At 41.3% G+C, this 21656-nt stretch overlaps 3 protein-coding genes across 4 annotated transcripts in view; 1 reads left to right on the forward strand and 2 right to left on the reverse strand.

Annotated features, from left to right (window-relative positions):
• The window catches only part of sntb1 (syntrophin, basic 1), a 400503-nt gene that overhangs the window by 321633 nt on the left and 57214 nt on the right, over positions 1-21656 (forward strand). The window lies entirely within an intron of this gene.
• On the reverse strand, positions 1435-5686 carry LOC308084388 (E3 ubiquitin-protein ligase TRIM21-like). 2 transcript variants are annotated; one of them, XM_080427030.1, is made up of 2 exons: positions 5562-5686; positions 1435-3848 (listed from the first exon to the last, which is right to left on the reverse strand). In XM_080427030.1, the coding sequence occupies exon 2, from the start codon at positions 3844-3846 to the stop codon at positions 2002-2004; it is 1845 nt and encodes a 614-aa protein (XP_080283156.1). In that variant the 5' UTR covers positions 3847-3848; positions 5562-5686; the 3' UTR covers positions 1435-2001. The 2 variants fall into 2 exon arrangements, with proteins under 2 accessions (XP_080283156.1, XP_080283157.1); XM_080427031.1 differs by lacking the exon at positions 5562-5686 and adding an exon at positions 4600-4709.
• Positions 14351-16393, reverse strand: LOC308083586 (E3 ubiquitin-protein ligase TRIM21-like; the record flags this gene model as incomplete). Its single annotated transcript, XM_080425902.1, has 1 exon — positions 14351-16393. One exon carries the CDS (start codon positions 16391-16393, stop codon positions 14555-14557), a length of 1839 nt encoding a protein of 612 aa, XP_080282028.1. The 3' UTR covers positions 14351-14554.

The raw sequence follows: 21656 nt of genomic DNA on the forward strand, positions 1-21656 counted from the left end.
TACTCCTGTACAATTATTTGATAACTTGATTATTTTGTAGATTTGTAGGCTACCATTATTACAAAACATACATTAACCACTTCAGCCCTATATACTTAAGCTATTTGAAAATAGCAGATCTACAAGCTCACAGAGCTTGTAGAGCTTGTATGCCATGCCATCGCCAATAAATAAGAACTGTTAAAGATTTTACCCATCTGGTCCTGGTCCTACTACTTTAACTGGTATTCCAATGTCCCAAGTGCTATTCCACTAAACAGCTAACAGCCTACGATTACAACACTGCCAGTGTCTTGCAAGTTTAATTTAACATAAATGGTAATACTACTTACCAATGACGAGACAAAAAAACAGTGGAATCATACAAATGTAATAAAGCTTACATTCTTTATTATTTTAAGACATAATGTGTTGTTGTACCTCCAACAATGCACATTCAAAAATGAGTGTCAGTCAGTATAAAGTTCCAACAAAATTAAAAAAAGCCTATTGTAAATCCTGGGATTCGACCCACCCCGGGTCCCGGGAACACTAAAGCCAGACATCTCAAGAGGGGGGAAAACATGCACTACTGTACCTATTCATCAAAACCTGAAATGGTTGCTGTGCTGTCCACCAAATCCTTTTATAATTAAGTGTTTTTAAACTAGGCTAATTGAAAATATAAAAACAATACTTTTATGGTACTTTATGATCTTTAGCTAAATTGCTAAGAATGCAAAATGAAAAAAAGAAGTTGGGTTGTCTTTAGAAGGCAGTCATAGCCACTTGGAATGGGATAAAAAAAATGTATATATACATCTTGATCACATGACCCCAGAGATAATGTGTACCGATTTGGTAAGTTCAGGTTTATAGCAGCAGCAACAGCAAGGTTGAACTGTGTTCCACAGGTAAGAGTAAAAGTCTAAAACCAAAGACGTACAGTCAATCAAAAGTGAATGTCTGTCAACAATGACCATATGAATGAATATACTGTATGTACAGATTATCATCAGTCAACATATGAAGGAATATGTCTATCACAATGCGATATATATGAATGAGTATGTCTATCAACAATGAATATATGAATGATTATATGTCTGTCAACAATGATTATATGAATGAATATATCTACAGTCTATCACCAATAATATATGAATGAGTATACAGTATGTCTATCAACAATGAATTTATGCATATTACAGTCTATAACCAATGAATCCTGTCGTATGAGTGTATCTCAACAATGAATCTATGAAATGAGTATGACTATCAACAATGACTACATTAATTAACTCTCAGGCATGGGTGCACGCAGACAGAAATAAGTCTGGCAGTGAAAGAGTTAATATACTGTATGTACAGTACAGTCTATCACCAAAGAATATATGAAGTTCAACAATGAGTGTGTGAACGTGTACATGCACGGTTTATCAACAGTCTATCACATAGAATAGAAAATAATGTATTTATTAGTTCTGAGTCTTATATTCATATAATATACAAACATTTGTCAGTGTTCGGCTTTTTGTGTTATGCTTTTAGCAGAGCTTTTTGACTGTACTGCTGTAATGTTAACAGTCCATGTGCAGAAAGAAGTCAGTACTCATTAGTCAAACATTCAATAAAGCACAAGCCACAAGAGGCTGTGGTTTACTGTTTTTTTAGAACAGCTATGGGCGTTGTTAGGCACGACGACACAAAGCAGAGCTGCACGTTTAAAGGTCAGCGGTAGGAAGGGTCAAAGTTTAATTTGGTTTAACTCTGAGCACAGCAGCAGACAGTGGAGATCCATTGTGCTGCTCACGGCAACATCAGAGTGCAATAAGTCTGACAAGCAGCAACTGAGTCTTCATTGATGTCATTGGCACTTGCTGCCAATATATGTCCTGTGTGAAAGGACCATTCCGGGGTTCAGGTCCGCTTCTGGCGGTGCGCCTGCATCTTTGAACGTGTATTCATAGTCTGCATTATGCGCAGCGTCACGTTACTCAGACTATCCTGAACATTGAAAAGTTATAACTGTACTACCCGCCTTGACCAAGGGGGTTGGCCACAGACGTCCGGAGCTGGGCGTGAGAATGTGTTGGATAACACTGACCATGCAGTTGATGTTCCTTGACCTTTAGAGTTAATTACACACAGAGGCTCAGAGTTTTTTCCATCCTCTAGAGAACCAGGGCTAAATAATGGATAGATCTTCTCTCTAAAGTTGCATCCGGTGAAAGAATAGATCACAGAACTGGCCTCCAGATCATAGAATGACACCACTCCCTCCTCATAATCTACAAACACTCCAATAGTAATATTCTCAGGCTTCACTTGAGAAGATGAAGGAGTCAGAGGGACATGAGGGTCATCTAAGGCTTTGAACTCATTTCCTTTCCTCAGCCGCAGAATCCAACTGCCATTTTCAGGACTGGGCGTGAGTTTCTCATCCCTGTTGATGGACTCCCTGACCACTCCTAAATCCCACTCAGTCTTCCCACAAACGAAAACCTCATAGAAGAATCTTCCCGAAGTGAAGCCCTCGTTTCCAAGGACGTAGAGTTCTTCATGAAATCTTGTTTCATTTGTCCCATTGTCATAATATCTCCACTGAATAGACCCAGTATGCACCCATTTCATATCTTTAGAAAATGTGAGCCAGGGGTTTGCCGTTTCCGGATCTAAAGTCACATCCACTGCATACCGCTGTTTAATGACCATCAACCTGACATCGTCCGGCAGGTTGTCAAGATCTTCTGCGTTGACCTCTAGTTGTTTCTTCGCAGTGTCTGCGTTTTTACATTTTTTTTCATCCCATGACTTGACTTCTGCAATGATCCTCTTCATCTTTTTAGTGAGTGTCTTGTCCAGCTGAGCCATTGCCCTTCTCAATGTCCCAGAACAGAGAGGGCTGTGGACAGTGATCTCAGACCAGTTCTTTGTGTGTTGAGAGGTGGAGAGAGAGAGGACGCTCTGGAGAAGATGGAAGTGGTCTTCACTGTGTGAGAGGTGATCCAGCTCAGCGCTTCTCCTGTGTAGCTCTGTGACTTCCTGCTCCAGCTCTTGGATGAAGCCTTCAGCCAGTTTCTCTGTCACTCTCTGCTTCTCCTGCATCACTTCAAGAATCTCAACATGGTGTCTTTGAATACAAGCCACCAGAGCAAAGAAGACCTGATCACTGTTAGCTATCTCTTTCTCTGTGTCTTTCTTGTGGATCTCTACTGACTGTTTTATCTCCAGAATCTTCTGAAGTCGCTGCTTGATCGTCTTGTGTATTTCTGTCTTTTTGGTCCCCAGTTGAGCTTTTCTCTCCATACACTCGTCCTCTAGTGGGACCATGTCATGATGTCTGTGCTCGGTACACATGACACAAACGCATATCTGGTCAGTTCTGCAAAAGAGCTCTAAAAGCTTACCATGTCTCTTACATGTCCTGTTCTCCAGGTTCTCCTCAGGGTCAATCAGCTTGTGTCTCTTCAAGGCAGCGACTCTCTGATGAGGCTCCAGGTGTGTCTCACAGTACGAAGTCAGACACACCAGGCAGGACTTCATGGCCTTGAGCTTGGTGCCAGGGCAGACGTCACATAGCACCTCCCCTGGTTTGACTGAGGATTCACCTCCACCTATGAGCTTAGTTTCCTTGAAGTTCTCCACAAGATCCCGGAATCCTGTGTTGACTCGAAGACTTCTGGGGAACTTCTGATTACACAATGGACACCGACTCTGCCCACCAATCGCCCAGTGCCTGCTAATACAAGCCTTGCAGAAGTTGTGTCCACATGGAGTAGAGACAGGCTCTGTGAAAACATCCAGACAGATCGAACACTGGAACTGCTCTTCTAACACAGACAGAAGACTGCTGGCTGAGGCCATATCTGCAGGACGAGAGGAGAGGAGAGGGACATATGATAATAAGTTTGCCAAATCTGTGATTTGTGTACTCGAAAACATTTGAAGCACAACATCTTGAATAGGAAGAAAGATGACAACTCCATACATACATACCAACTAATACATCACCCAGATTTGAGTCCATTACTATAGTCCAACTCTAATAATAGATTTTGATAGACTGTGGCAGTGCTTCTCAAACCCTTGGGGGTCCCCGGACCCCCCATTTTGAGAACCACTGGACTATGTGCACTGATATACACATACACTAATGAAAACGCAGTACTAGGGATGCAAATGATCGATTAATTCATTAATTGATACTTGATAACCTTATCGACCGATTATAACTGATTAATTGATAAGCAGCATTTTTTTAGGACCAACAGGAACATTCTTGTACAAATGAGTGCAGAAACTAATTGCCTTGATGTGTATAACAATAACAAGCGTCAACGAGCATCAGCTGGTCACAGACACACACACCTCCCCTCCCCCCCTGCAGTGCTCTATGGAGTCTGTCTCATTTCTCTGCAAAAGCCCTTCAATATGATGGAATATCATTAAGGATTACTGTGATTATGGTAAACTCATATTTGATATCACACACACCATACCTGTAACTTTCATTAGTCCCCCCCCCCCCCCAAAAAAAAACTGTTACATTTATATATTTATTTATATCTATGCTTTAACCTACTTTGGTACTTTAAAAGACCCAAAAATATCACTTACCCTAGCTCTGGTCCATAGCGTTAGAGTTCTCCTTAACGCTATGGTACTTTCGATTCTTTCCCCTCGCACCGCGGTAGCACAGCCTCTCGTCTGTAGTAAAAATAAAAAACACACTTTTGCTACTCACCAAAATAAAGACGGTTTTATGGCGTTGAAAGCCTACTCTATTAAGTGGGAACACTCCGAGCTCCCCACCTCACGTCTAAAATACACTTTTTGGCCAGAAAAGAAAATATTTCACCGGAAGGAAGAATCTGGTCAATAGGAAAATTCCATTGACCAAATCTGTAGAGGGCACTGTGGAGTAACCAAAAACATGTTTTAATTCCGGTGAAATATTTTATTTTCATTTTCTGGCCAAAAAGTGTATTTTAGACGTGAGGTGGGTGGCTCAGAGTGTTCCCACTTCGTAGAATAGGCTTTCAACTCCATAAAACCGTCTTTGTTTTGGTGAGTAGCAAAAGTATATATTTTATTTTTACTACAGACGGGAGAATGCGCTACCGCAGTGCGAGGGGAAGAAATTAAGAATATAAAGTACCATAGCGTTAAGGGGAACTCCTTCTAACGCTATGAACCAGAGCTACACACGCTACCTTAAACATCCCTATGCAGTAGGCCTACCCATCACTTAACTAGTCAGTTGGTGCAAGGGAATATTATGCATGCATGTATGCATGCATGCATGCTAGTTAGTTAGTTAGTTAGTTAGTTAGTTAGTTAGTTAGTTAGTTAGTATTATGATGATTACCATTAAGGTAACACCTTAATACAGGAATTTCCCCCTGGATTCCTGGGATTCTCACCATTCTCACTCTACCATCTAGGCCCCGGCCACTTGTGCCAGTCCTAAACTTCGGGGGAGCTGAGACATGGCTATTTCAATACACGATGCAGTAAATCAAACATTATAAATAAAGTGAATTCATGCATATTTGGATACAAACAGAGTTTAACTTCACCTGTTTGGATATGAAAGTAGTCTCTCTTTGTGTATAATGCCTAGAAAAAAGGCAAAGTCATCCAGGTTTAGGTACTCCGTTCTTAAGTTTCGGTTTAGAGAGAAATGAATATGACTCTATCCAATCCACTGATCACACCCCTCTTTCATAATCTAGCTTTTCTCCCTTTTCCTTTAATTCTATTCTCTTCCCTGATAAATCAAATACAGCACTATCATGCTCTGGCACACAAAACTGATTTTCCTTTCCCTCCTTTGGGAGACTTTTGTCTGGTGGTTACCATGGTAACAAGCATACACACAAAGAGACACGTGTGTGAGCTACGCATGTGTCTCTCTCTGACACACACACACACGCACACACACACACACACACACACACACACACACACACACACACACACACAGCAAGCAGTCCAGCTGTGAATGAGGGCTGCAAGTTTGTAAATATTGTGCACATTGCTCCATCTATTGGTACATTTGAGTATAAGCAATGTTAGCATAGAGATGAAATCATTTACTGCACCTTGGTAAATGCTGGAACAGGATCGAGTAATCACATGCCAATGTCATTTAACGCTTTCTGTCAAATAACATTATCAACCTATTCATTAGAACTATAGGAATTACATTATTCAAAATTAAACAATTTTGAGGTACGGTACTTTTATTTTACTCGAGTATGTCCATTTTAGACCAAGAGCCACATACACATGTATACTAGTATACGTAAACTGTACTGTACCCTGTCACAACTCACTCCCTTCAATCGACAACAACACAACATAAACGGCCTAGTATACAGTATACTGTACCCTGTCACAACTCTCCCAACAAAACCACAACACAACTGCTGTCACCCTGAAGATTCACATCAGCCTTCAATTCCTGAGCCAGAAATGTTTCAATGCCACCCAGTCGTTGAGTCCTAATATGAACAACAGCATATCGAATCACATTAGTACACAACATATAACACAATATGACAGCAATACAGCTACAGCCTGAATCACATTAGTACACAACATACCACACAATAGAACAACAGCATGATAATCACATTAGTACACAATATACAACACCAGCAGTAGCAGCAAAGAGATAAGGTTCCTATCTTGAGACTTTTTTTTTTTTTACATCATTGTCTTCTTTCTGAATTCTTCACTTGTGTAAGTGATGGCCGAGGTCACACAAGAAAGAAAGAAAAAAGTAGAAAGAAAGAAAAGGCCTACTTAGACAGAGGTGTTGCCACCAAGCCAATCATATGAACCAATAACCAACCTATGTATACTGTACCCTGTCACAACTCACAACTTCAACCACAACAACGCCTAATATAAGTACTGTACCCTGTCACAATTCACTATCTTCAACAGCAGCAACACCACAACACAGCCTAGTATACAGTACCATGTAACACAACTCACTACCGTCAAAACTGGACACACAACAGACACCCCGAGATTCATATCAGCCTTCAATTCCACAGCCAGAAATAGTCAATGAAAGTGTTTCATTGCCACCCAATCATTGAGTCCTAATCTGACAACATTAAAACATGAATCACACAACATACAATACATTATGACAACAATACAGCAACATCTGGAATCATAAACACAATATACAAACACAATCAGCAGCAACAGCAGAAGCAAAGCAAAAAAAACAGGTTCCTACCCTTAGATGTCTTCTTCTTGGCTTCATCAGTTAGTTGTTCAAGTGATGGCCATGGTTAAACTTTGGATCTCATGGACGAAACTCATTGTAGACACCCCTCTCTCTAGGTCATCCTTGGACGAGCCCTCCAGTGGCGTCTCCATCTCCATCATCCATACATCTGGCTAGCTCGCCAGTACTTTCCTCCCCTGCATCTTTCTTTAGCATGTCCATGTACACGTAGGTAGGTGTGGGACACCCTCGTGATCGATGCCCATGTGTTGGGTCCCATAGCATAAGTTTTCTGGCTGGGAGCTCCCATTGTCAATGGCAGTGACTGGCCAGCCTCATTCTCCTGGCTGCTATCTTCTCAATCACCTTCAGTAGCCCTCCATACAGACATTTGTTGGCAACATGCTCATCCTGGTTGATGTTTAGTACTCTATGGTATGCTCTATGCTATGTGCTGCACATAGAATTCTGGTGTCACACCAACACCAATCCAGGGACTTATAGGCATCACATTGCTGAGAAGTTGAACTTCATATGGTGGGGGGAGGTTGGACATATACGCATTCTGTCCATGCCATTCTAAACCCTCCATGCAAGTGATTTCCTCATTTTAAGGTCTTACGTTGTGTTGAGAACAAAGCAGGGCTTGCAACTCACTTTGTTGAATGCTCCAAAGGTTTATTTGTGACAAACAGCAGATACAGCGTTTCGACCCTTTTGGTCTTTTTCAAGACACACTTGAAAAAGACCGAAATGGTCGAAAACGGTGCAGAATAGAGGCAGAGGATGAGGCAGAGCAGATCAAATACAAGGGGTTTATTAACTAAAGGAACTAGGAACAAATATAGGAACACGAGGAGACTAGGAATACAGCTAGGGGCAAAGATACAACAACAGGAAATATGTGGTATCTGAAAACCACAGACTTAAAGGTTTCTATTGCTTTTGTAGTTGCCAACAACGCCATATTGCAGTTAAGTTTGTTGTCCCAGAGATGAGAATGAATGGTTGTAGAATGAATTTGAGTCATCACTTCAGTAAGTGAGGTTCCTTTGCTTCCATTTATTGCATAAGTACAAAACAGTACAAAACAGCTCCATGGACCCTGAGGTCCTCTCAGTCAGCCTGCCGGCCACTGACTGTCACACCCTAAGATGCATTTCGGTACAGTTTATATAACAGAGAGATCTAGAGAAGGTACATGTGGGTGTGTGAGCTTCAAAGGTGAGCCCCCCCACCCGGCACAAACAATAGATCACCCTTCGAGCCCCCTGATTCAATTTGCACCTGTATGAAGCAGGAAAGGGGAAGGAGACAGATGCATAGACCTCTGTCTCCCAGCTAAACAACAAAGAGAATGTTTAATTGTAACCCCCAACCAGCTCAGACCAAAAGGCACCTCTGAATACACTCTTGTGTCTGACAGTAGGCTACCTGTAGACTTATGAAGATAAATAATACTAACAAATATGTATGTTATGTTATCAAATATACTACATTCCCCCCATGAGAGACATGAAACGTCTCTCACAAACACGTATATTTCAAAAGAACCACAAAGAACCCGCCCCCCATGAAAAGCGACCGGAACACCAACTAGGAAAAAAAAGAAACATTCAGGAAAACTAAAACAGCACACAACATCAACACAGAAAAATGCACATACAAAAACCAAGATTACATAGTACAGCGACACGGTGAATTACACAGCCAACCCAGAGACACCCCCCAGGTTTAATAAAATTCCAACAATCCCATCACATAGTTCCCACACCGCCACCCCTCCATGCACCTCGTCACGGGAGTCGCCCGGTCTTCTCAACACACAAACAAAAGGCGGGCATCAAAGCAATTATATTACTCGACATGAGAACCATTGAAAAGAAGTCCAAACCCTAAAAAAATATTAACTTAACCCAACATCGCCACCCCATGTACTACAGATAAACAAAAGGCGGGCAAATCAGTGATTACATCAGTCGATATAGGGACAGTTAATTCTAGTAGGTATCCCCTAATTCACAGTCTAACCCACCATTATCACAAAAATACAATCCCAGGTCCCATATGCGCAGCGTCCCGCTCGATAACGTCCCTCTTGTAGTCTCCCTCAATGTCATCTCCTCACCCCAGCCGTGTTCCAGCGCCGTACCCAGATTTTCCAACAGATAGCTGCATGTTTACAACAGAGCGCTCCACTCGCGATCGCTGAAGATGTGTTACCACACTCTTCACGAAGAACCCCTTCATCGCAAGTCCTCCGCTCTGCCGGCACCCGCTGTCCTCTCCCCACAACATACCCGCCACGAAGAAATTCGACACACCAATTTCTCCGCTCTGCCGTCCGCACCGCAGCGCGCCCTTCTAGCGATCGCAGAAGATATGTTGAGCAGCCAGATGAGTCGTGCAGCCGTCCTAGATCTGGTCACGAAGTCCTCTCCTTGTAGATTCTCGAAAAGTTGCCGTCATGTCGTCTTGTCGTGCCGATGTCCATGATCACCTACACAGTGGACCCCCCACGTCTCAGGAAGAGAACGTGATCCGTACACCCACCGCAAGGCAAAAACTTCCCCGACCGCGCATGCCCTTCCGACGCCATGCTCAGTATCCCCGGAGACTTGCGCCCCCAAAAAAACAAACCAACGCGACTGCCGACTAAAAACGCCATAATGTGGTATCTGAAAACCACAGACTTAAAGGTTTCTATTGCTTTTGTAGTTGCCAACAACGCCATATTGCAGTTAAGTTTGTTGTCCCAGAGATGAGAATGAATGGTTGTAGAATGAATTTGAGTCATCACTTCAGTAAGTGAGGTTCCTTTGCTTCCATTTATTGCATAAGTACAAAACAGTACAAAACAGCTCCATGGACCCTGAGGTCCTCTCAGTCAGACTGCCGGCCACTGACTGTCACACCCTAAGATGCATTTCGGTACAGTTTATATAACAGAGAGATCTAGAGAAGGTACATGTGGGTGTGTGAGCTTCAAAGGTGAGCCCCCCCACCCGGCACAAACAATAGATCACCCTTCGAGCCCCCTGATTCAATTTGCACCTGTATGAAGCAGGAAAGGGGAAGGAGACAGATGCATAGACCTCTGTCTCCCAGCTAAACAACAAAGAGAATGTTTAATTGTAACCCCCAACCAGCTCAGACCAAAAGGCACCTCTGAATACACTCTTGTGTCTGACAGTAGGCTACCTGTAGACTTATGAAGATAAATAATACTAACAAATATGTATGTTATGTTATCAAATATACTACAAATACTAAGGAGCCAAGAACTAACATTGTGACATAGAATCACAAATGAACTATAAACAGAAAACACAAGGGCATATACATAGACAAGGACTAACTAGACACAGGTGAACACAACAGACAATCAACACTGGGATGGGCTAGGGTGGAAACACAGGTGGAAACACTGGTAAATCACAGGACTGGTTAGACAAGACAGGGACAAATAACTAATGAAAACAGGAAACACTAGGAATACTACAAAATAAGATACAGAACACCAAGGCAACAAACTAAACAAAACTAGAAGAACACAGGAATGCATAAGTAAAAGTCCAAAACTAATAAACACAGACAAAGTCCAAGGGCTGAGGAGCGGACCGTGACACAGTCACTGAACATGATTCATTGCCAGCACAGTTGGTTTACATTGGATTATATTGGATTGGACATATATTCAACCACAGAGCTAGGGACCGTCAACAATGTATTCTGCCATATGTGTTCATAGAAATTAGTATTTAGTAATGACTATTCTAAACCAAATGAGATATTGACCCTAAATACATTAATAAATAAATGATCTACATTGTGCAGGAGAACGTACAGTATGTGTGCACATCCTTTAGATTTTTTGTAAAATATCTCCATAGCTCCAATATCAACTTACCAATGATGGTTTAATTTACTGACACATTAACGCCAAATAGTGTGAAGTGTATCTTATATTCAATCATTTCTCTTTACCACATGAACCTTAGCGTCTTCTAGAGCAAAACTTCAGCGAAAATAGCCAATCTACAAGCTCACAACCTGATGCATTATGAGCTTGTAGATCGGCTATTTTCTGCAAAGAGATGTGGTCTCTGAGCTACTGTACTTTGGTTTCCACTAGATGGTAGCAGAGTCTTTTTTTATGACAGGTTGTAGTAGTTAGTATGCAAGGTATCAGACAGTCAGCAGATAAGATCTTCTACTTCAGTGGTTCGTGAGGTCAGGGGACCCCCAGGGGTCCTTGACAGGGTTCCAGAGGGTCCACAGCAAAATGATAACCACTTCAACCATATTTTATACTTCAGATGTTCGAATATAGCCAGCGCCATCGCAATGCGACACATTGTGAGCTTATAGATTGGCTATTATTGAAAATAATATATATTCACAAATTACGAAAGCTTGTAGAGTAGCTAATTTTGGGAGAAAATACATATTTAATAAATTGCTTAAAAAAAAGTGGAACAGGGTCTTCAGTAAAATACATAGCCATCAATTTGGGGGTCCTTGACATGAAAATGTTTGAGAACCCCTGCTCTATACTTTATCACTTTGTTGGGAGCTGATGTTCTTTATTCCGAGGAGTTTACAGGTTTAATAAGAGGATTCATACAAGGATATTTGGTGCTGCCACACTGACAACCCCACAAAACATTGTTAAAACATAATAAAAAAAATAACAATACGTTGTTTATTTCACCATTTCAATAACAAATATAAAAGAGTTTGTATCGAACACCTGTGCCGGGTGTGGGAGGTCTTCTTAAAGGGTCTTCTTCTTCTTTGTGGAGTTGTATGGCGGTTGGCATCCTTGCATTACCGCCCCAATTTAAAGACTCCGTGAAGCTGCTGTTGCTAGGGAGAATCCACCTATAACCTGAATTCATGGAGTATCTGACAATAACACCATCTATCTATCTTTCTGTCTGTAATAACATATATTTACTCAAGTACTGTACAAAACCCATGGAAGAAGCTAATGTACAGCCAGTGGTGGAAAGTAATAAGGACATTTACTTAAGTACTGTAGGCTACTTAAGTACAATGTTGAGGTATTTTTACTTTACTGGAGTATTTCCAATTTAAAAAAAATGCTTTTACTTCTACTCCACTACATCTCAGAGGAAAATGTTGTACTTTTTACTCCACTACAATTATTTGAAAACTTGGTTATTTTGTAGATTTGTAGGCTACCGTTATTACAAAACATACATTAACCACTTCAGTCCTATATACTTAAGCTATTTGAAAATAGCAGATCTACAAGCTCACAGAGCTTGTACAGCCTGTATGCCATGCCATCGCCAATAAATAAGAACTGTTTAAGATTTTACCCATCTGGTCCTGGTCCTACTTTAACTGGTATTCCAATGTCCCAAGTGCTATTCCACTAACCAGCTAACAGCCTACGATTACAACACTGCCAGTGTCTTGCAAGTTTAATTTAACATAAATGGTAATACTACTTACCAATGACGAGACAAAAAAAGAGTGGAACCATACAAATGTAATAACGCTTACATTCTTTATTATTTTAAGACATAATGTTGTTGTACCTCCAACAATGCACATTCAAAAATGAGTGTCAGTCAGTATAAAGTTCCAACAAAATTAAAATAAGCCTATTGTAAATCCCGGGATTCGACCCACCCCGGGTCTCCTGCATGATGAACACTACAGCCAGACATCTCAAGAGGGGGGGAAACATGCACTACTGTACCTATTCATCAAAGCCTGAAATGGTTGCTGTGCTGTCCACCAAATCTTTTTATAATTAAGCGTTTTTAAACTAGGCTAATTGAAATGGCAAAAGTCATATAGGCCAATACGCTTTTTATTTGTTTTCAAATAGGAAATAGAAAAACAATACTTTTATGGTACTTTATGATCTTTAGCTAAATTGCTAAGAATGCATAATGAAAAAAGAAGTTGGGTTGTCTTTAGAAGGCAGTCATAGCCACTTGGAATGGGATAAAAAATGTGTATATATACATCTTGATCACATGACCCCAGAGATAATGTGTACCGATTTGGTAAGTTCAGGTTTATAGCAGCAACAACAGCAAGGTTGAACTGTGTTTCACGGGTAAGAGTAAAAGTCTAAAACCAAAGACGTACAGTCAATCAAAAGTGAATGTCTGTCAACAATGACCATATGAATGAATATACTGTATGTACAGATTATCATCAGTCAATATATGAAGGAATATGTCTATCACAATGCGATATATATATATGAATGAGTATGTCTATCAACAATGAATATATGAATAATTATATGTCTGTCAACAATGATTATATGAATGAATATATCTACAGTCTATCACCAATAATATATGAATGAGTATACAGTATGTCTATCAACAATGAATTTATGCATATTACAGTCTATAACCAATAAATCCAAGTAGTATGAGTATATCTCAACAATGCATCTATGAAATGAGTATGACTATCAACAATGACTATATTAATTAACTCTCACGCGTGGGTGCACGCAGCCAGAAATAAGTCTGGCAGTGAAAGAGTTAATATACTGTATGTACAGTACAGTCTATCACCAAAGAATATATGAAGTTATATACAGTCTCAACAATGAGTGTGTGAACGTGTACATGCACGGTTTATCTATCACATAGAAAATAATTAATATATTAGTTCTGAGTCTTATATTCATATAATATGAATATACAAGCATTTGTCAGTGTTCGGCAATGTGCATCATACATCTCCATGAGTGCAATGGAACACAATGGAAACAAACCCCCCCCCCTGGTGCTTTTTGTGTTATGCTTTTAGCAGAGCTTTTTGACTGTACTGCTGTAATGTTAATAAAGTATTCAATCAATCAATCAAGCAATGTGCAAGAGTGTGAGTCCATGTGCAGAAATAAGTCAGTACTCATTAGTCAAACATTCAATAAAGCACAAGCCACAAGAAGCTGTGGTTTACTGTTTTTTTAGAACAGCTATGGGCGTTGTTAGGCACGACACAACGCCCGTTAAACACACGTTTAAAGCTCAGCGGTAGGAGGGGTCAAAGTTTAATTTGGTTTCACTCTGAGCACAGCAGCAGACAGTGGAGATACGTTGTGCTGCTCACCGCAACATCAGAGTGCAATAAGTCTGACAAGCAGCAACTGAGTCTTCATTAATGTCATTGGCACTTGCTGCCAATATGTCCTGTGTGAAAGGCCCATTACGGGGTTCAAGTCCGCTTCTGGCGGTGCGCCTGCATCTTTGAACGTGTATTCATAGTCTGCATTATGCGCAGCATCACGTTACTCAGACTATCCTGAACATTGAAAAGTTAAAACTCTACTATCCGCCTTGACCAAGGGGGTTGGCCACAGCTGTCCGGAGCTGGGCGTGAGAATGTGTTGGATAACACTGACCATACAGCTGACCATGTTCCTTGACCTTTATAATCAATTAAAGACAGAGAACCAGAGTTGTTTCCATCCTCTAGAGAACCAGGGCTAAATAATGGATAGATCTTCTCTCTAAAGTTGCATCCGGTGAAAGAATAGATCACAGAACTGGCCTCCAGATCATAGAATGACACCACTCCCTCCTCATAATCTACGAACACTCCAATATTCTCAGGCTTCACTTGAGGAGATGAAGTCAGAAGGAAATTAGGGTCATCTAAGACTTGGTACTCATTTCCTTTCCTCAGCCGCAGAATCCAACTGCCATTTTCAGGACTGGGCGTGAGTTTCTCATCCCTGTTGATGGACTCCCTGACCACTCCTAAATCCCACTCAGTCTTCCCACTAACGTTTACCTCATAGAAGAATCTTCCCGAAGTGAAGCCCTCGTTTCCAAGGACGTAGAGTTCTTCATGAAATCTCATTGAATCGTCATTGTCATAATATCTCCACTGAATAGACCCAGTATTCACCCATTTCATATCTTTAGAAAATGTGAGCCAGGGGTTTGCCGTTTCCGGATCTAAAGTCACATCCACTGCATACCGCCGTTGAATGACCATCAACCTGACATCGTCCGGCAGGTTCTCAAGATCTTCTGCGTTGACCTCTAGTTGTTTCTTCGCAGTGTCTGCGTTTTTATATATTTTTTCATCCCATGACTTGACTTCTGCAATGATCCTCTTCATCTTTTTAGTGAGTGTCTTGTCCAGCTGAGCCACTGCCCTTCTCAATGTCCCAGAACAGAGAGGGCTGTGGACACTGATCTCAGACCAGTTCTTTGTGTGTTGAGAGGTGGAGAGAGAGAGGACGCTCTGGAGAAGATGGAAGTGGTCTTCACTGTGTGAGAGGTGATCCAGCTCAGCGCTTCTCCTGTGTAGCTCTGTGACTTCCTGCTCCAGCTCATGGATGAAGCCTTCAGCCAGTTTCTCTGTCACTCTCTGCTTCTCCTGCATCACTTCAAGAATCTCAACATGGTGTCTTTGAATACAAGCCAACAGAGCAAAGAAGACCTGATCACTGTTAGCTATCTCTTTCTCTGTGTCTTTCTTGTGGATCTCTACTGACTGTTTGATCTCCAGAATCTTCTGAAGTCGCTGCTTGATCGTCTTGTGTATTTCTGTCTTTTTGGTCCCCAGTTGAGCTTTTCTCTCCATACACTCGTCTTCTAGTGGGACCATGTCATGATGTCTGTGCTCGGTACACATGACACAAACGCATATCTGGTCAGTTCTGCAAAAGAGCTCTAAAAGCTTACCATGTCTCTTACATGTCCTGTTCTCCAGGTTCTCCTCAGGGTCAATCAGCTTGTGTCTCTTCAAGGCAGCGACTCTCTGATGAGGCTCCAGGTGTGTCTCACAGTACGAAGTCAGACACACCAGGCAGGACTTCATGGCCTTGAGCTTGGTGCCAGGGCAGACGTCACATAGCACCTCCCCTGGTTTGACTGAGGATTCACCTCCACCTATGAGCTTAGTTTCCTTGAAGTTCTCCACAAGATCCCGGAATCCTGTGTTGACTCGAAGACTTCTGGGGATCTTCTGATTACACAATGGACACCGACTCTGCCCACCAATCGCCCTGCAGTGCCTGCTAATACAAGCCTTGCAGAAGTTGTGTCCACATGGAGTAGAGACAGGCTCTGTGAAAACATCCAGACAGATCGAACACTGGAACTGCTCTTCTAACACAGACAGAATACTGCTGGCTGAGGCCATATCTGCAGGAGGAGAGGAGAGGAGAGGGATATATGATAATACGTTTGCCAAATCTGTGATTTGTGTACTCGAAAACATTTGAAACACAACATCTTGAATAGAAAGAAAGAGGACAACTCCATACATACATACCAACTAATACATCACCCAGATTTGAGTCCATTATTATAGTCCAACTCTAATAATATATTTTGATAGACTGTGGCAGTGCTTCTAAATCCCTTGGGGGTCCCCGGACCCCCCATTTTGAGAACCACTGGATTATGTGCACTGATATACACATACACTCATGAAAATGCAGTACTAGGGATGCAAATGATCGATTAATTCATTAATTGATCATTGATAACCTTATCGACCGATTATAACTGATTAATTGATAAGCAGCATTTTTTTAAGGACCAACAGGAACATTCTTGTACAAATGAGTGCAGAAACTAATTGCCTTGATGTGTATAACAATAACAAGCGTCAACGAGCATCAGCTGGTCACAGACACACACACCTCCCCTCCCCCCCTGCAGTGCTCTATGGAGTCTGTCTCATTTCTCTCCAAAAGCCCTTCAAAATGATGGAATATCATTAAGGATTACTGTGATTATGGTAAACTCATATTTGATATCACACACACCATACCTGTAACTTTCATTAGTCCCCCTCCCCCCCCCCAAAAAAACAGTTACAATTATATATTTATTTATATCTATGCTTTAACCTACTTTAGTACTTTAAAAGACCAAAAAATATCACTTACCCTAGCTCTGGTCCATAGCGTTAGAGTTCTCCTTCACGCTATGGTACTTTCGATTCTTTCCCCTCGCACCGCGGTAGCGCAGCCTCTCGTCTGTAGTAAAAATAAAAAATACACTTTTGCTACTCACCAAAATAAAGACGGTTTTATGGAGTTGAAAGCCTACTCTACTAAGTGGGAACACTCCGAGCTCCCCACCTCACGTCTAAAATACACTTTTTGGCCAGAAAATAAAATATTTCACCGGAAGGAAGAATCTGGTCAACAGGAAAATTCCATTGACCAGATCTGTAGAGGGCACTGTGGAGTAACCAAAAACATGTTTTAATTCCGGTGAAATATTTTATTTTCTGGCCAAAAAGTGTATTTTAGACGTGAGGTGGGGGGCTCAGAGTGTTTCCACTTCGTAGAATAGGCTTTCAACTCCATAAAACCGTCTTTGTTTTGGTGAGTAGCAAAAGCATATTTTTTATTTTTACTACAGACGGGAGAATGCGCTACCGCGGTGCGAGGGGAAAGAATAGAAAGTACCATAGCGTTAAGGAGAACTCCTTCTAACGCTATGAACCAGAGATACACGTACGCTACCTTTAACATCCCTATGCAGACGCAGTAGGCCTACCCATCACTTAATTAGTCAGTTGGTGCAAGGGAATATTATGTATGCATGCATGCATGCTAGTTAGTTAGTTAGTATTATGAGGATTACCATTAAGGTAACACCTTAATACAGGAATTTCCCCCTGGATTCCTGGGATTCTCACCATCACTCTACCATCTAGGCACCGGCCACTTGTGCCAGTCCTAAACTTCGGGGGAGCTGAGACATGGCTATTTCAATACACAATGCAGTAAATCAAACATTATAAATAAAGTGAATTCATGCATATTTGGGTACAAACAGAGTTTAACTTCACCTGTTTGGATATGAAAGTAGACTCTCTTTGTGTATAACGCCTAGAAAAAAGGCAAAGTCATCCAGGCTGAGGTACTCCGTTCTTAAGTTTCGGTTTAGAGATAAATGAATATGATATGACTCTATCCAACCCACTGATCCCACCCCTCTTTCATAATCTAGCTGTACATTAACCCTTTGATGGCAGAGAGAGTGTCTTGGTCAAGTTGAGCCAACTCTAGTCTCTCCTCCACTGAGGCCAAACGTGATATAGAGAGGTATTTGTGCATGGCTGAGGGTGGATAGATTTCAATATTTACCAGATCCATCTTCTACTGTATCAGTCATCACAACAAATCAAACCACATTCATTCAACCATGGAGAAAATTAGTTACCCTACTTTACACTATAATCTTCAACACCCCATCCAACATCTTTCCCTGCCCTAACAGAGGAATGGCATTTGTTTCCATGTCTCTAAAGTTTTAATGTATTAATACAATATAGTTTCTAATTTTGATCAAGAAGACTAAAGCTTTTAAAGGGTTAATTTCAACCAGGAATGAAGCAGAGAGGATAAAAGAGGGGAGGGACTAACATTAGCTGGTTGTACTGAAATGAACTTTCTTTCTAAATCTTCGATTTAATTGTGAAAGAGGCAGCTGAAGCAACTATGTCCACATACAGGCATGGTGACATTGAACTCTACTGTGTATACTGTAGGTGTTGTCTTGGTTTTTCATGGACGTTCAGAACAGTTGTTTATTATGAAAGTGATGTTTCAGTACAGCACAGGGCTGGGTGGCTGGCACTGCTAGGATGAATTATCTGTGTAACCACCATGAAAACTGAAATGTGCAAGGAGGAAGATTTGCCTTTTTATACTCTCCCCCCTCTGTCAACCCCATCAGATCTACAAGCCTACAACACATCACCTTGTGAGCTTGTAGAGCTGGGTGGCCGGAGCTGCGTAGGATGAATTGTCTGGGATGTTGGATGTATTTATTTATTTACAGTAGTTGAAACTCTTAAAAGAGTGAATGTGAAAAATAGATTTACATCTGTCATTGATTAAGGTCATGTTTTAAGGTGCAAAACTATCAAACTAATAGGTTCCAAGATGGCTATCAAACTAATCAACCCTGGGAGGAAATTGACAGGCAGAATACTCCTAAACAAATTATCCCTGGTAGCTGCAGCTGACTCAGTAATGGGAATATTACTATAATGCACAGTGTAACAATCATTTTGATATAAATGCTAGCAAATAATGTACAACCATTTATATTGAAATATAAATGAGATGTAGCCTACATGTAACAAAAATAAAGGAAACATAAATAATTGAGGAATAGAGTGTATTATCTTTTAGAAAGGGACAGAAAATGCACCAACAATGATAGAAAGTCCTCTCCTCCCCTCTTGTAGATATAACTTAAGCCCACAGTCTGGTGTCTGTGTGAAAAGACCAGTTCCTGTGTTCCATCTGTCTGAATATCTTCTGTAGGTCTGCATCACCAAATACTGGAACAAAAATGGCCACCTTTTGGGGACAGACAAGAAATCTGTGTCTCTGAGACAAGCTTTCCTATACAGGAAATCTGTTAATATGAGAGCTGCCAACAGCGACAGCCAAGAAGCAGTGAAGCCAGTTGAGGTCCCCTAGCTCAGCTGTTTGACATCTGCTATGGCACCAAGCTCAAGGCCCTGAAGTCCTGCCTGGTGTGTGTCTAGCGGTCCTCGTACAGTGAGACTGACCTGCCTTGAAGAAATACAAGATAATTGACCAGGAGAACCTGGAGCACAGGACATATAGGAGAGGAGACCCGGTAAGCCTTTAGAGCGCTTTTGCAGGACTGACCAGGTATGCGTGTGTGTCATGTGTACCGACCGAGCACAAGAAGACACATGGTCCAGTCAGCTACCGGCGGTCTGCCTGTATCCCAGCAGGTGGCATTATGGACTATAAAACGTTTGTTTTGGTGCATGTGCGTGTGTGTGTGTGTGTATGTGTTTGAAGTGGCCTATAGTGTTGCAGCCTGTCAGCGAGTCGCAGGTTCAATTCCCAAGCCTGACAGACCTTTGCTGCGTGTCACTCCCTGTCTCTCTCCCTGTTTCCTGTCGTATCTCCACTATAAATAAAGGCTTTAAAAGTTTACAATTTGCAAAAATTGGGGTTGATGTGGTTAAGCAGCCCCTAAGCCACTGCAGTTGACACATTCACTGACCAACAGTGTTACAAGAACCAGGTGTCTTGTGTGTGCAACCAGAATCCTGCTAAATATACAACATAAAACAAAACAAAAAAAGTCATTAATCACCTTTGAATACCATCAATGTGAAGATGTTCTCTGTGTTTGTGTTTGTTTTGAAGGTCGGTAGCACAACAAAGAGTGTAGGCTACAATTTCATTTGATGGCTCATTTGCATTTAAAAGTAAAAAAGAAAATACATACCTCATTAAAACCGTCTTATTCTTAGAATTTCTCTTTTGTTTCATTCTTTAAATAGACTAATCTTCCTCTTTGAGTATAGTGGTGTAATGATACTTGAGGGCATACTGCTAATGTACATTTTGAGGGATATCAGTTCCAGAGTCGATTAAGCCAATTGGTACATTATAAATGTTCAGGGAAAGTGGAAAGCAGATTGGTTGTGCGATTCCCCCTGACAATGAGTTTCAAATCTATGAAAATGTTTAACCATGTTATGATCTTGATTAAATTGTAACTAATAAGCATTTTACTCATATCATGTATGTAGCACATCGAAGAGATTGTTGATATTGGCGTTGTTGCGTGCTGATCAATAACTCGGGTTCAATAACATTATATTGGCTCTCGCTATCAGGTCTAGGCTTCTGAAGTTATGTATCATCAGCAATGCAAACTAATCTGTGTTACCCTTTTACTCTACGGACAAACACTAGCTTTGACATTTCTCAGACACAGATAAGCCCCCTATATCCTTAACAAACGATGTTACCAACGAATCTCAATAACTGATTTGAAAGCAACGTTATGTACTGTTTCAAGTAGGGTTAGTCAGATAAAAACATTATTTACACATCTAAAATTATAACGTTATGATGAATAATAATAATTCGTTTATCCTGACAAATGTGAAAGTCAGGATAAACCAATGCCTGTATAGGGTAAACTCAGAGGGCACAGTTGTGTGGCACACGCACGCACGCACGCACGCACGCACGCACGCACGCACGCACGCACGCACGCACGCACGCACACACACACACACACACACACACACACACACACACAGGCGGCAGTGGCTCAGGTGGTAGAGTGGCCGCTTGGGAAACGGAAGGTTCCTGGTTCGATCCCAAAAGTGTCCTTGAGCAAGACACTGAACCCCTAACTGCTCCTGATGAGCAGGTTGGTGACTTGCATGGTTTCCTCTGCTATGAATGTGTGTGCATGGGTGAGTGAGTGTAATGCACGAAGCGCTTTGGATAAAAGCGCTTTATAAATACGCCCTTTACCATATACCCAGAATATCTATTCTGTAATCCCATTATGTAACTTCTCATTTCAACTGAAGACGTCTCCCAGAAATTGTCTAGCAAAATAAAATAAAATCTTGTAATCACTCTTTT

The sequence above is a fragment of the Gymnoscopelus braueri genome (genome assembly GCF_963280865.1).
Source record: "Gymnoscopelus braueri genome assembly, chromosome: 4".
In the NCBI taxonomy this organism is placed as follows: Eukaryota; Metazoa; Chordata; class Actinopteri; order Myctophiformes; family Myctophidae; genus Gymnoscopelus; species Gymnoscopelus braueri.